The sequence below is a fragment of the Oxyura jamaicensis genome, chromosome 12, assembly GCF_011077185.1.
Source record: "Oxyura jamaicensis isolate SHBP4307 breed ruddy duck chromosome 12, BPBGC_Ojam_1.0, whole genome shotgun sequence".
NCBI lineage: Eukaryota > Metazoa > Chordata > Aves > Anseriformes > Anatidae > Oxyura > Oxyura jamaicensis.
The window spans coordinates 10,303,331-10,316,646 of NC_048904.1; the positions used below are offsets into that span (position 1 = coordinate 10,303,331).

Here is a 13,316-nt window from a genome sequence, read left to right on the forward strand (position 1 = left end):
GAAACAGCAGTCAGGTATCCTTTCAGAAAACTTAGCATTGGCTCTACCTGCGGTGCAAAGCAAAATACAATCAAAATATCCTGCGTTTTGGAAGAGGTATAATTTGAGGAATAAGGAACGGAAAAATAAAGTGGTAAACATTTAAAATTTCACCATGAAATTCCACATACAAGTTTCTTTGTGATATGACTCAGTGGATTTTTTAACCAACTTTGTTTTCTGAAATTTAAATACAGAAATTTACGTCCTCTGACATAATTTATGTCCTCTTCCATAGTGCAACTCCATATGATCTTGCAAAAAGTCCTGAAATACATTGAAATTAGTTATTAGATTTATATCCTAAAGATCACTGATCAGAGGTCTTGGAATGTCAAATAGACTGAAGGAGTCACTCAGGAAAAAGCAGAACTATGTTAGAGTTCAAATAGCTACAGTGGTTTGAAGGTAATAACCCAAATAGTATCTGTAAGGCCATGTTATCAGACACTGGAGGACTTTTTTGTTCAATGAATCTTGAAAGCTACACAACGTCAGCCAGAAAACAGACCAAGGTTATTTAGCCAACAAGGTAGCTGAAAAAGATCTCTTTCCATACTGTGGAAGCATATGAAGCTATTTTAAGTGTTACACTTACAAAGGGATACTTCCTACAAGTTCATAAAAGCAATGTAGTTTGAGAGCAAACAGGCCCTTGCCAAGACAAAAACTACTACTGGTTTAAACTGACATTCATTTACTAAAAGACTTGACTAGATAAATAGAAGAAAGTTTCTAATTTTTCTCCTCCATACTCGATGTCTCAGGTGACCTCTTAAAAGTATATCAAAGTACTAAAGCACCTGGATGACTGTACTCCAGCTACAAGAGCAGTTCATAAACGTTCTTGCAACTTTTGAGACTTTTGATGTATTTGGTATTAGTAACAGAAATTGCACAAACAACAGTGACAACGAGGGCTGGACTCGGTATGAACATTCCTCTTCCCCTTTGACAGTAACAGCTCAATTGCGCCTTGTAGATAAAAAATCTGACATCTAAGAGGCACCTCCCAAGGGCAGTCCAATCACTGGGTGTCCAGAATTTGTTTATTACACAAGAAAACTTTGTATTATATTACAGCAATGCGTTATTCAGCTTCAGCACACAGCAAAAATCAGCTGAAAAAAACCACCAGGCAATCAGCTTGCATCAGCTTGCTCTAGTATTTATCAATAACTACATTAACCAAAACAGCTAGGATCCTGAATATAAAGCACAAGTTAAGTTTCTACTGCTTAGAAATCCTGAAAGAAAAGAATGGTGTTTGTACCTGCTGCCACAGACATGCTTTGTGGCTGCTGTATGCCTGCAGCAGTTGCTCACAGCTATGGCAGTGCTGGATTAACGCTTTCAGGATGACCAGATTCTTCCTGACAGATCAAGGTGCAACTGCTTTGCTTTGAAACAAGCATACCTACGAAGTGACTTCAGCCTACCTCCCTGGCTTAATATCCATTTACAGTGAACATCTGTCTCTGCCCCCTTACTCGGTTCAACATGACCTCTTCCATGAACTCTCACAACTCTTAAGACAGAGGGATTCTTATTAGCTAACCTGGAACACTTTTTGTGCCTGAAAATGTCTTCTCTTTAAAGGAATACTAACACATCACTGTTTTATACAATCTTCCCATACTTCTAGTGTGTCAGCAATTGTGCAATCCAAGCCAGAATCACTAACCCTGGGCAGAAGGAAGGCGACATCCCACACTGCATTTAACATTACTTCTCACACTGGACTTTGTTTCCTTGTGTGAAGACAACCAGTAAGAAGAAAAGTTGTGGTTCTTGCCTGTTTGCATTGGCCTTGTAAGTAGCTGCTCTTCTTAAGCTATTATTTTTCTTCTCACCTGTGTAAGGAAGGCAAAGATACTTCTCCCCCACTGAAAAAACTTACCTTTTTCAATTAAAGAATGCTATAAAAAACAGCTCTATAATTTGATATGTGCACCAACTAAAGTCACTAAACATAATGTACTTAGACCAATATTTTGAAATTATTAGGGCCAAACTTATCAGTAAAGTAAAGTGAATCTACACTGGGGGAAAAAATCCTTACTATTTCACTCCAGGAACTTTTATAAAGCAGAAATAAAAATGTCACAAGTTGTTACAGTTTATAAACTGGAAGACTGTAGATATTGAAAGACCACGGAAGTAATCTTAATGGACATTCAGAATTCTGCCAACACTATGTTTTTGCTGCAGAAATCCTACGTTTATGCTCTTCAAGGTGGATTTCAAGTGCTAGTGAGCAAATAGTACTAACTCAATCGGATAGTGAACTGTTTGCTGTGTCAAAGCTTTTTGCCAAAAACATATATATTATTTTTCTTTTTGCTGTATGGATAATCAACCCCAGATGGCAATTTACATAGGCAACAGCATAAAGGAATCCATGCACTGCTGGTGCTCTCAGCCCCAATCAGAGCAAGCATGGGCGTTTGAGAATGTCACTGTTTATTTTTAATTGCTGTGTCCCTCCTTTGTGCAGGTTCAAGCGGTCAAAGATGTCGAAGTCCATTAGTAGAACTGGAAGGTGATGCCACTTCATTTGGTGAGAGGGTTCCTCAAATTTAAAAAGCAGCTGGTTTGTAATGTCCCTAAATGCCCAGTGGGCACCAGCTGTCAATCTCAGTTACCATAGGGTCAGGGCAAAAAAAGGTCAGAGAGAGTCATAAACCACAATGTGTTGTGAAATGTGCTTCCTCCATTACCTTGTAGGCCTGAGAAAGGTTTGACCTTTTATAGGTATCCTAACCCAACTCTGCATGATGCTAGCAGGGGTAAGGACAACACACAATTCAAACTTACAAAAGTCGCTTCCTTTTAACTGTGCTGTGGTTACCTGTACGCTATGAGCAGTCACATTCACAGGCTGCTTGTGGCAAGAAGCAAAATGATGCTCACAACTATTACCGCTCCAAGCTATGGCTCGTCTACTGTCTCACAGAAGGCAGTGGAAGACTAGTTCATTAACAGCAACCTAAAATAACTGGAACTTTGAGGGAAATTGTTAATGCCATAAAAGCCAAGTGAAAAGAAGCCAGGTCTGGCTTCTTTTTGTCAATGTCTGTTTGTCTGCTAACTTGGTCTTTTACTTCTCTGTAAATAAAATAGGAAGACCAGATAAGCAGTTCAAAGTCCACTGAAAGTCCTCTTGACTTTCAACAGGCTCTCCAAAAATCCCAACTGCAGCAAGCCACATACTGCATTCCAGCAGCTCTTCCAGAACATGCTGATATCAATTAAACGCCTGGCAAACAACGATAATGTGCATCAAGCATTTCCATGCCCTCTTATTGCCATTTCCATGCACTCTTCTTGCCACTTCCATCACTTCCAGACATCTCAGGAAGCTTACCTGGGTCAGATTCTTTTGCAAGCCTTCTAACTGAGGCAGAATGTCTCAAACAAAAATAACCTCACTCAAACCTTGTTCAGTCCTTAGGCATGTCCTGTTTTGGAAGCATGCCCTCCTTGCTTTTCTGAAGCTGAAAACCTAACACACTCATCTAGGTCAGCCTTCCCTCTTCTTTATTCAACTAAAATTGAGCAGGTGACTTTACTGGCTGTGTTACTTAATCTCTCTCTCTCCCTGTTATAAACGTAGCTTATATTAGAGTATCAGAAAAGCAATGACACTGAAAATAATGGAATAATTTCAGACTGCAGAACACACTCTTCTTTGTTGAATGTCTCTTTCTAGCAGGAAAACTGGGGGGAGTGAAAATGTGAGACTCACCTTCAGGGCAGGAATCTCCACATTGTCACCAAGGCTAACAGAGCCAGAAAGAATAGTCCCTGTCATCACTGTGCCTTGACCCTTGATAGAGAAACAGTGGTCGACTGCCATAAGGAAGTTTCCCGAGGGGTCTCTTGATGGCAGGTAAGCCTGAGACTTCAGGACCTGAGAAAAGAAAGATAAAAGCAGAACCATGCCTGGGTGAAAAGTCATGACAGCCATACAGCAAAAGGAAGGCAAGCGGATGATTGATTGAACAGGCTTGCAGTTTTACTGATTTCAGGCATCTCCCAGCGAGCTTAGAACGCACCAATGTCAAATTAACTGTGCGTGCCATAGGGGAGATGCACACTTAGCAGCAGGAACAGTTCGATTTTCTGCCTTAGAAAGATTTGGTGCTGCACATTTAGCTTGGTTAGCAGAACTGCACTGGCAATAAAGTTGCTGCCAAACTCAATATAAACACTGTAGCAAAGCAAATGAAAAAAAAAATCCTGCACCCGTTGCCCCACTCTGCCCCTCCCTCAAAGTACAGTCTTACAGTGTATTTTGCTACTTCAGCTCTTTTTGATTTAGTTCAAATTAACTTACATAAAGATATTAGCCCCATCCCTGCCTCCCTCCCAGAAAAACTATTACACTGGGATAAGTTTCAAAGTCAACTTCCCCTTCAGATTTACGTTAACACTTCTTGGAGGATCAAGCCACTAAGAAAAACAGCTATGTAAGTATCATTTTTCTAGAGAAAATATCAAAGTTTAGGATTTCTGTTTTGCTGACAAATAACTATGCTTCTTAAAATACATCATCATAGGCAGAGGACTAATTATAAAACTGCAGTCACATACCCAGCAGTGGTTCAGAGGAACTGGTTCACCCATCTCAAATCACTTTTGATCTGTCTTTGTTATAATATCAGCATATAAACTTGGCAATGCCTTTAGCATCTGCATTTAAGGTCAAAAACTGGAGGTTAAGCCTAAGTCATAATGGCAGAACAACAGAGAGGGAGCCTCTTATCAAGGAGAGAGAGGGTAATACCTTGAAGCTCTGAGGCAGGGCTCTCACAACATTTGCCAGCTCTGCTAAACACTGAGTTGACAAATAGCTGCAACTTGGGTATTTCCTCCAAAGGTTTTAAACCTGGGGAATGGCCCTGTAAATCTACCTGGACCTAATGAAGGCAAAACTAAAGACTTGCCTATCTCCAGCTCTCTAGATATTGCAGAGTCTGTTTTCAGCCAGCCTGCTGCAGGCAAGACAACACTAAGTTTCTGGTGACTCGTGCTTCCAGGGATTTACCCTTATTTTAAAGGTGGCAGCATCAAACAGATCTGTATCAGATGTTGGCAAGATGAAGCCTTTGTTTTAGGACACTTTCTGCTGCCTGCAAATAGCTGCAGCACCCCTCCAGGGCAAAGACATGCTACTCTTCCCTAATGTTTATTCACAGAGGTGGCAAACCTGATACATGCCATCTATCTCAAACAGCTATCCCGTGTCCTGCCCTTCACAGTTTAAGCATCATACCATATAACTTACCATATAACTCATTTTCTTTCACCATATAACTCATTTTCCTCAAACTCAGTTTATTCACAAAAAAAAAAAAAAAATGAGCATAGCTAAAACTAAGGATACCTCTGAAGCATTAGTTTGCTTTAACACTTCTCCTGTTCATATGTGTTTGATGTAATTATCCTATGTACCATCATATAGCTTTTGCCAAACCCGACCTCATTCAGGGAGCAGGATAAATCCAAGCTAAGCATTTTATCTTTAGCAGAAGTGCAAGACATGCGGTAAACAAGGCAGACTATCAGAGAAAGATGTTTTCATTGCAAAGGCAGGTTGGTGCTGCTCTAAAAAACAGATCATGCACTTTATGCAATAACTTTTTTTTTTTTTTATGAGAATGATGGTGCATGGAACTTTCCACAGGTTATCACTGACTGTATACTTCGGAGCGTCCAAACAGAAATCACAAAGCTTGATAAACAGAGCGCGAAGCACTCACAATTGCAATCAAAATTGGCATGTACTCTGATTTGAACAGAAGGGTGTCCCAGAAGAGTTCCTAGTTTCCTTAAACTTGGCATCCAAAATTAGTAAACCCATTGGACTTAACTCCTTTGTGCCACAGCTTCCCAATCTAAATACGGGATAAGGCACCTCTACACTTCCTATAGGTCTTTTCGAAGTATATTAATTGTTTGCCAAGTGTTCAAGTCCAGTGATGAGTGCCAAAGAAAAGTCCAGGAGGAAATTAATCATTCTGAACACAGAGCAGTATTTGAATGGAGTCATGAGGCCACACGGAATAATGAGAACTAAAACAAAATACTGACCGCCTGCTCAGTAATTGAGCTTTGTGCATCCTGTGCATAGAATGAGGCAAGGGTTATTTAGAATAAAGAATCGTGCATTTAAGCACTGTGTCATAATGAAGGAAGCAGACATTCACATATGCATAATCTGAGTGCCTGACTTCACAGCTTCACTGTTTTCTTAACTGCAGTGTAATTAACACCTACCAATGATTTGGCAGAATTTTAAAGTTATTTTTATTTGTTATGCTTTGTAATTCCTCGCAGCTTTAAAACAAATTTTACCATGTGTGATAATTGTTTCTTAAAGAGAGCTACTCCAAGGCTTTGAATCCTAGCAGTTGAAAAAGGAGACCCACTTCTGGGGACACATCCTCAACTTCCCCATTCGTTGGAAGAAATCCCCAAAGAATTAGGTTTCATAAAGTTGGCATTAAGGCAGGAGTTCCTCAGTTCTAGATACTAACGCTACAATCTAAAAGATTTAAAGATGCTCAAGCTGATTTTACATGGTTATTATTTATTCAGCAGGTACCTCAATTAATTCAGAAACACCTAGTGGATTCTCAGACTCTGGGGCTTCTGGTCCGCCAGGCTTAGCTGCAACAGCAACAATAGGACACCCACAGAACCTGAAAGAGAGAAAGACTCCCACCATTAGGCCACAGATCTCCTACACATGTAAATTACACTCACCTGACAATGAAGGCAAGGAAACTGCCTCAGATTCTGATTTCTGTTCTTCTCCCATGGTGAATACCAACATTTTTTTCCGGAGTTACTGTCATCTGTACTATTAGACTTCCCTATGAAATTTTTAAGACTGTTCAGCATTAACCAGATTCAACTTTCAGTGGCAATCAAAAGTAAGACTTCATTTCAGAGACAAGGACCATTACTCAGGCTTATCACAGTGACTTCACATTCAAGCTATTTTACCTGGAGACTAATACAGGTTTTAACTTTCATTAAAACAATTACTATCCTAGCTGTAGTCATAATCCTCAAAACAGAAGCCAAATGTATGATGGCACATGATATCTGCCTGTGTCTGCAGACAGCCCGTAAGATCTGCAGACAGCAGAAAGATCTAATTCGACTGCAATCAAAATTTATGAAACAAAACTCAAACATGTAAAGCTTTTGAGAACAGCAGTACTTCCACAGCTGACCCCAGTTTAGCTTTTCTCTTTCCATGAATTTTATTTTCCAAGCCCTTTTTATTCATCAGCTTTTTTTTAAGCCTCCTGATTGAATTTGTACCATTTGCTCCCTAAAACACAACCTATTCTTCACCTCATCTGATAGCGTGCTTTGCCTACATTTTGGAAAGGGAAATTAGACAAGTTATTACTGCATTTTTGCAAAATTCAGGATTAACCATGTTAATTCATATATGTGAAGCAATGGAATAATAATCAGCAGTAAAACTAATAAGTGGTTGGTTCTCACCTTGATCTTTGATTCTTACACAATTGATTCAGGCAAAGTCATGACTGCTGCCATCCTTGTGACTCCCCACAACAAAACCATAAATTTCATCTCAAAAAGAGAATGAACTGGAGAAAGAAGGACAGTACCATGATAGAGAAAAATATGCTAGATTCTGTAGAGGGAGCTCATTTAGCGATGAAACTGTAATTTGGTACATAAGATATTTTTTCTGTTTATATGCCATAAGTCTGAGGCATCTCGGAACAAAGGGTAATAAAAGTGTGCCCTGAAAATTTCTGTGATTAACCATGAAGCTCTTGGAAGTTTATTTTCACACAAGCTCTTTAGGACAATTTATTAAAATAAATTTAAGTTTATGCAGAACCAAATGCCTTACTCCTTTTCCCATATGCCAGAACAAACTGGAGTAATCATATAATGCCACTGGAGGTACTTCCAAACATGATTTGGTCCTACTAAAACTGTTACACAACAAGCTAATTGTCAGAATTTGGACCCTGCTGGGCAAAGATAAAAGCTGGCATGTGCAAAAAAATTATGACAATAGAAATTTCATTCACAGAGACACTTTGCTTTTACTTGCAGTATCAATCTGTGGAACAAGCAAGTTTTGATTAGGTCAAATTTACAGGTGTCAATCTATGCAAATACAACAGTTGCTTTTCTCTATTTTTTTCACCCTCCATGGAATCTCCTGACACTACCACAAGAATTCCCTCCAAAAACTGGTAACACTTACTCTATGGCTGCAACAGACTTCACTTTTTCATAGTATTAGGGCATTGTGCACACATACGTGTGTAGAGAAATACTCAGTGAGTAAACTAGTCTTGGAAAACACCTCACTGACAAGTGTCTGAGGCAGCTGTCAGATGGTCTCAGCACGTGCCCTGCTAATACAAGTAGTTTAATAAAAGTAGCTTAGAAACATAAAAACAGTTAAAAAGCATGCATTTGGAAATTCAAAGTAATGTGGGAAAAGACTGTCAAGAAAAAACGCTTGTCTGACATACAATGGGACATGCACTTTGCAATCAGCCCAGGCCAGCAAAGCTTTCAAAGCATCATAAAGCACAGACTACGCTTGCAAAAAAAAAAAAAAAAAAAAAAAGGAATTTTAGTTAAGGAAACAATACAGAGACATCTGATGAAAGAGCATTTCTGGGATCCAGAGTTCAAATGAATAATTAAAGCATTATGACAAACCACTTCTCTCCATGTGTTCTCACAGCTGTTGTGATCAGCTGATGCACATCCTTGTTTTAAAAGGGGGCTAGAGGAAAGGACCTCACAGTTAACGTGGCCAGTGTTTCAAAAACACACTTCCCCCTCCGTTTTGAGGGAGTCTGCTCATGACATACTTGTAAGACCCACCTGTACTCCAGGATCTAAAGAGAAGGTGTAATTCAGGCAGTGTACTTAAATATTTCTGAACACCAGTTTCCTTACAAAGATTAGTATTCCTTTTATGAACATGCAGCTAGAAAAGCAGTGTTTTCCTCTATCATTTGCAATACAATCTTGTACTAAACCAAGACTGAAGTATCACCTCCAGCAGCTACTGCCATGCAAACATAGATTTTAAAACGACAAAATAAATGAATACAATATATGGAGATAAGCTCAATTACTAAAAAATCTTTAACTTCTTGGCATAGACTGTGGATATTTTAGATGAGAAAAACAAAATAACTATGAATTGCAATGCTACTTACTTCACGTTCCATATAAAGGCATAATAAGTTTATTTGGTAACATATTTAGGACAACTTTAGAGATAATTATCTCAATACTCTCTCCACTGGAATTACCCGTGAACTTGACCAAACACCTATAGAAGACTGTTGTTCCAAAATGCCCTTTCATTTTTCACATTGCAGGTACCTCCCTCCTCTACCTCCCCTGAAATAAGATGCAACAACCTACAGAGGTTGCCCTCAAATCAACAACTGCTAGAGAGAATTGAAAGCTGTAGAATCCTGACTAGGTTCACAATAGGAAATTTGACATTCTTGGTGACCTCTGTATTATTCCAAGCAAAACAAACAGACCCACATTACTGATGAGCTGGAAAGACAGCAAGATCTTCAAAGTCACTATGGCAGCAGTTGCATAGTTGAAGAGGGCCATTGCCCTACCATCACAAATAAGCTAAGCAAGAACAGCCGTATCCAGCCACACTTCGCTCTTTTGTCCCTGGTGAAGTTCTCCCCTCTGTATGCTGAATCCTATTCCTTTCATTTTCAAAATCAAAATGTGACCAAACAGCTATAAACATGGGAGTCAACGTCCCCTTAAAATCCTATGCAAAATAAGCTGTGTGTCAATTTCTGTAACCACGGAGGAAGTACTGTGTCTATATCGTACCTTCCCACCTCCTAACGGCCACATTTTCATTCACCCATCATTTTCCTCAACTAGTTAAAGCAGAACACAACTGACAAACACCAGCCCAGACAGAGTCACATTGCATTACAGAAACTTCAAGAACATCGTCAATTAGATTCTGGGCAATACTGATCAGTCCCATACAAAGATAACTACAAGGCAGCTTCATCACCCTAGTTAGGGCAATCACATCTTTCACACTCGCTTATGGAAAAGCCCTCTTTCTTCTTTAGTTAAAGAAATAGAACACATCTCGATCACAAGAAAAGTTACAAAAAAGGGATCTTCACCCAGCCTTTCTTTCATTGCTTTATTCAATCTGAACTCAAAGCAATCCTTTAAACTGAAAAGTTTCATTACACTTAAATATTTCTCCATACATGATACTTCCAGATGCAAATGCAGGACTGAATTTGCATTTCTGGTAATCTTTCCACTCTTTTCTCATCATGGTGGCAAGCAATATCTATATGAATATCTCATCCAGCAGGGACAAGATTAGCTGCATTTAGAAGTATGTTGAAAGTGAAACATGGGTAAAATATTTTTGTTACACACTAGCTGTTAATATTACTGTTAATATTACTTACTTTGTATTTTCCAAGGTCTTCTGCATTTTCTTCGTCATCTTCTCAATGGCACTTTGTCTCTTCCCTTCTGGAAGGAGATCTATTTTGTTCAGAACTACCACCATCTTCTGGCAGGCAATTTGCCCAATTACCAAGCACTCTGCTGACTGTGTCTGCATCCCTTTTGTCACATCGATTACAAGCATCATCAAATCAATAATCTGGGCACCTGGAAAAGAATTCACAGTCACTATTGTAGCAGCATAAAGATATTTGAGAAAACGTTCTTTAATAGCTTCCATAAAAACTGTATATGCACACATGTCCAAAAATACGAACAAAGCACAAACCAAAATAAGCACCAGGTGAATGCCTGGCAATTACTGAAAAATAAGATTTAAGGAGATTAAACTATTATGCATGTCCATCAGTTCATACAAAATATGCAAACCTATGACAGTTCACACATTCCTCCATATTAATAGTGTAAGGACATCATCACTACGTTTAAAAATAAGTCAGGTTTACCACAAATCTGAAGAAATCCTTATAGCCTCTCTACAGTAGGAAAAGCTGATTTAAACCCAGCAATGCTCATTTCCAATTCAGATCTACTCTCCTCAAACGTATACTTCATATTACAGCCATAAATAGATTAGATTCTTAGATCTGCACTTCATAAAAAAGCTCCTAAATTTTAGGCTACTTATTGTGCTCATGATGACTTTTTAAAATTATTTTTATTTTTTGAAGCATTGTTGCAAGGAGCTCTTAATCCTCTGACTGAAGCAACTTTAATTCCATGGATTTAACTTAATTTTCCAGGAAGCTTTTCATGAATGCTGGGCCTTCCACTAATTACATTCAGAATTTTCCTGCCTCGTTCCAGGTAACCGAAATACTCTGAATACCAAAAATGCAGAGTGCAACAAAGTTTAATGTAAAAAAAATAAAATAAAAAAGCTTAAATATGAATAAGAAAAACAAATCTAAAGCTGAACTAGCAGAAAATTATGTTGGAAAAACACATTTTAAGAAATGTAGAAGACATGTAAAAAAACATGCAAAATTGCAGCATTCCAGATTTAAGAGTTTTTAGTATCTGTCTCAAGCTTTTGATCAGAACAACATGGAATCGATGCAACTGTTCCTTGTTCTTTTGCTCTCTCCAACCCACTTTTTTTTTTAGTCTTTATAATTGCTATCACAACAGCTACCCTTGTTCATAGTTCCCATGAACTCCCAGGATAGGAAATCATTCTGAGGCTGAAGTGCATGGGTGAATGAGTGGGTGGGAACTACAACAAGAAAAAAATATGGTTACAAATGACTATTTTCAACCTACCAATGCTTTCATCTTGTAATAATGAATGCTAAATGTAAATAATGAATGTTTCAGAAGGCTAGCTGGGAAATTATGACATTTGCAAAGCTCCTGGAGACTTTTCTCCAGCCATTTCAAAAAAATGCTCCAAGTCAAATTAGAGATTGGTTCTGTCCCCAAAAGTATTTTTAATTGTTATTGTTTCAAGAAGTGTATTAATTTAGAAGTTGCTTATAGTATAAGCAACACCAGGACTGAACAAAAGACTCAGACACCACACAACAGCGCATATATAAAGAGTGGGAAGCACGAACACCAACAAGTGAACAGCATGAAAATTGTTCTAGAACAAACACTGAACCATCAGAACACATGTACTTTTGTGAATGTGTACCGCAGGGCTTGTCTTGTTTTAAAATAAAACTTAACACCCAGGTTTTGTATTAAACTACACAACACAGTAATTCTTACTACAGAAATGCCACCCTTAAACTGAATGGGAATTAATAATTAAAACCAAGCCACAAAGTTAAATATGATCATTAATACCATAAAATGATGGGTCACATGTTCAGTGAAATAACATTGCAGACTTTGCAGCTTAAGTCTGTTATGACTACAGTACTGCAATTTCTGTGCTCCATAATCAAGCCTAAGTAACCAGATCTGATGAACCAGGACTTGAAAAGGGTGGCTGATTTGATGCCTTATGTGTCCATCTCCTCCCTCCAACGGGAGACAAAATCTGCAGCGAAGCAGTTACGTGAAGTTTCAGTACAAGGGCCACTTTATCTTGAAATGCTGAATTAACTGCTTTGAACACATTTGTTGTAAAGCAAACACTTGTAATTGCTGTGTTTATAAATCTATTAGGAACACTTTAAAGAGCCATAAAACTCACCAGCTCAGTTGCTAGAAGGTTAAGAATGCCTACCTTGGGGCATTTCATAGCAAAGAAAAGACAAACATAGGAAAAATAACTGTACAGTCCATGGAAAAACTCCAAAAACACCAGGAAATGTATCAAGACACTCCCGATAAAAATATATTACAGCCAAGGAAATGGCAACTCAAGTTAATGAATGTGGCTTAGTACAGCTGCTGTGCCTCCTCCAAATCCTTCACAAGCTAACTGGCCACAGAGATGCTGTGGATGGCACAGAAGGCACTGGGGCATCGTCACCCACAAAGGAGAGCAGGCACCTGCGCTGGGTAGGAAGCTGCTGAACTTCAACAAAATTGTGAAACAAAGAGAGATCAGAACACTGTTGATGGAAATACTTGAACCATGTTCCGCTCGGGGCACGAGGATGTTTTGTACTTGTCTACTCACACATAGCAAGAGGTGAGTGCTCAGGTTTACAGGTCCCTCAAGCAACAAGGCAAAAAATGACAGATATAGTTCCTCAATTTTCTGAGACATGTAAACAAAACTTCTTTGACAACTTATCTTCCAAATCCCTATG

The 13,316-nt window shown here is 38.7% G+C and overlaps 1 protein-coding gene across 1 annotated transcript in view; it reads right to left on the reverse strand.

Moving 5' to 3' along the window:
• EEFSEC (eukaryotic elongation factor, selenocysteine-tRNA specific) overlaps positions 1 to 13,316 on the reverse strand; it is a gene marked incomplete at its 5' end in the record, with an annotated part of 122,660 nt that overhangs the window by 78,714 nt on the left and 30,630 nt on the right. Inside the window, 3 exons of the mRNA XM_035337897.1 lie at positions 3,788 to 3,952; positions 6,650 to 6,746; positions 10,548 to 10,755. Coding sequence (XP_035193788.1) covers positions 3,788 to 3,952; positions 6,650 to 6,746; positions 10,548 to 10,755 — 470 coding nt within the window. The remainder of the gene's footprint in view (positions 1 to 3,787; positions 3,953 to 6,649; positions 6,747 to 10,547; positions 10,756 to 13,316) is intronic.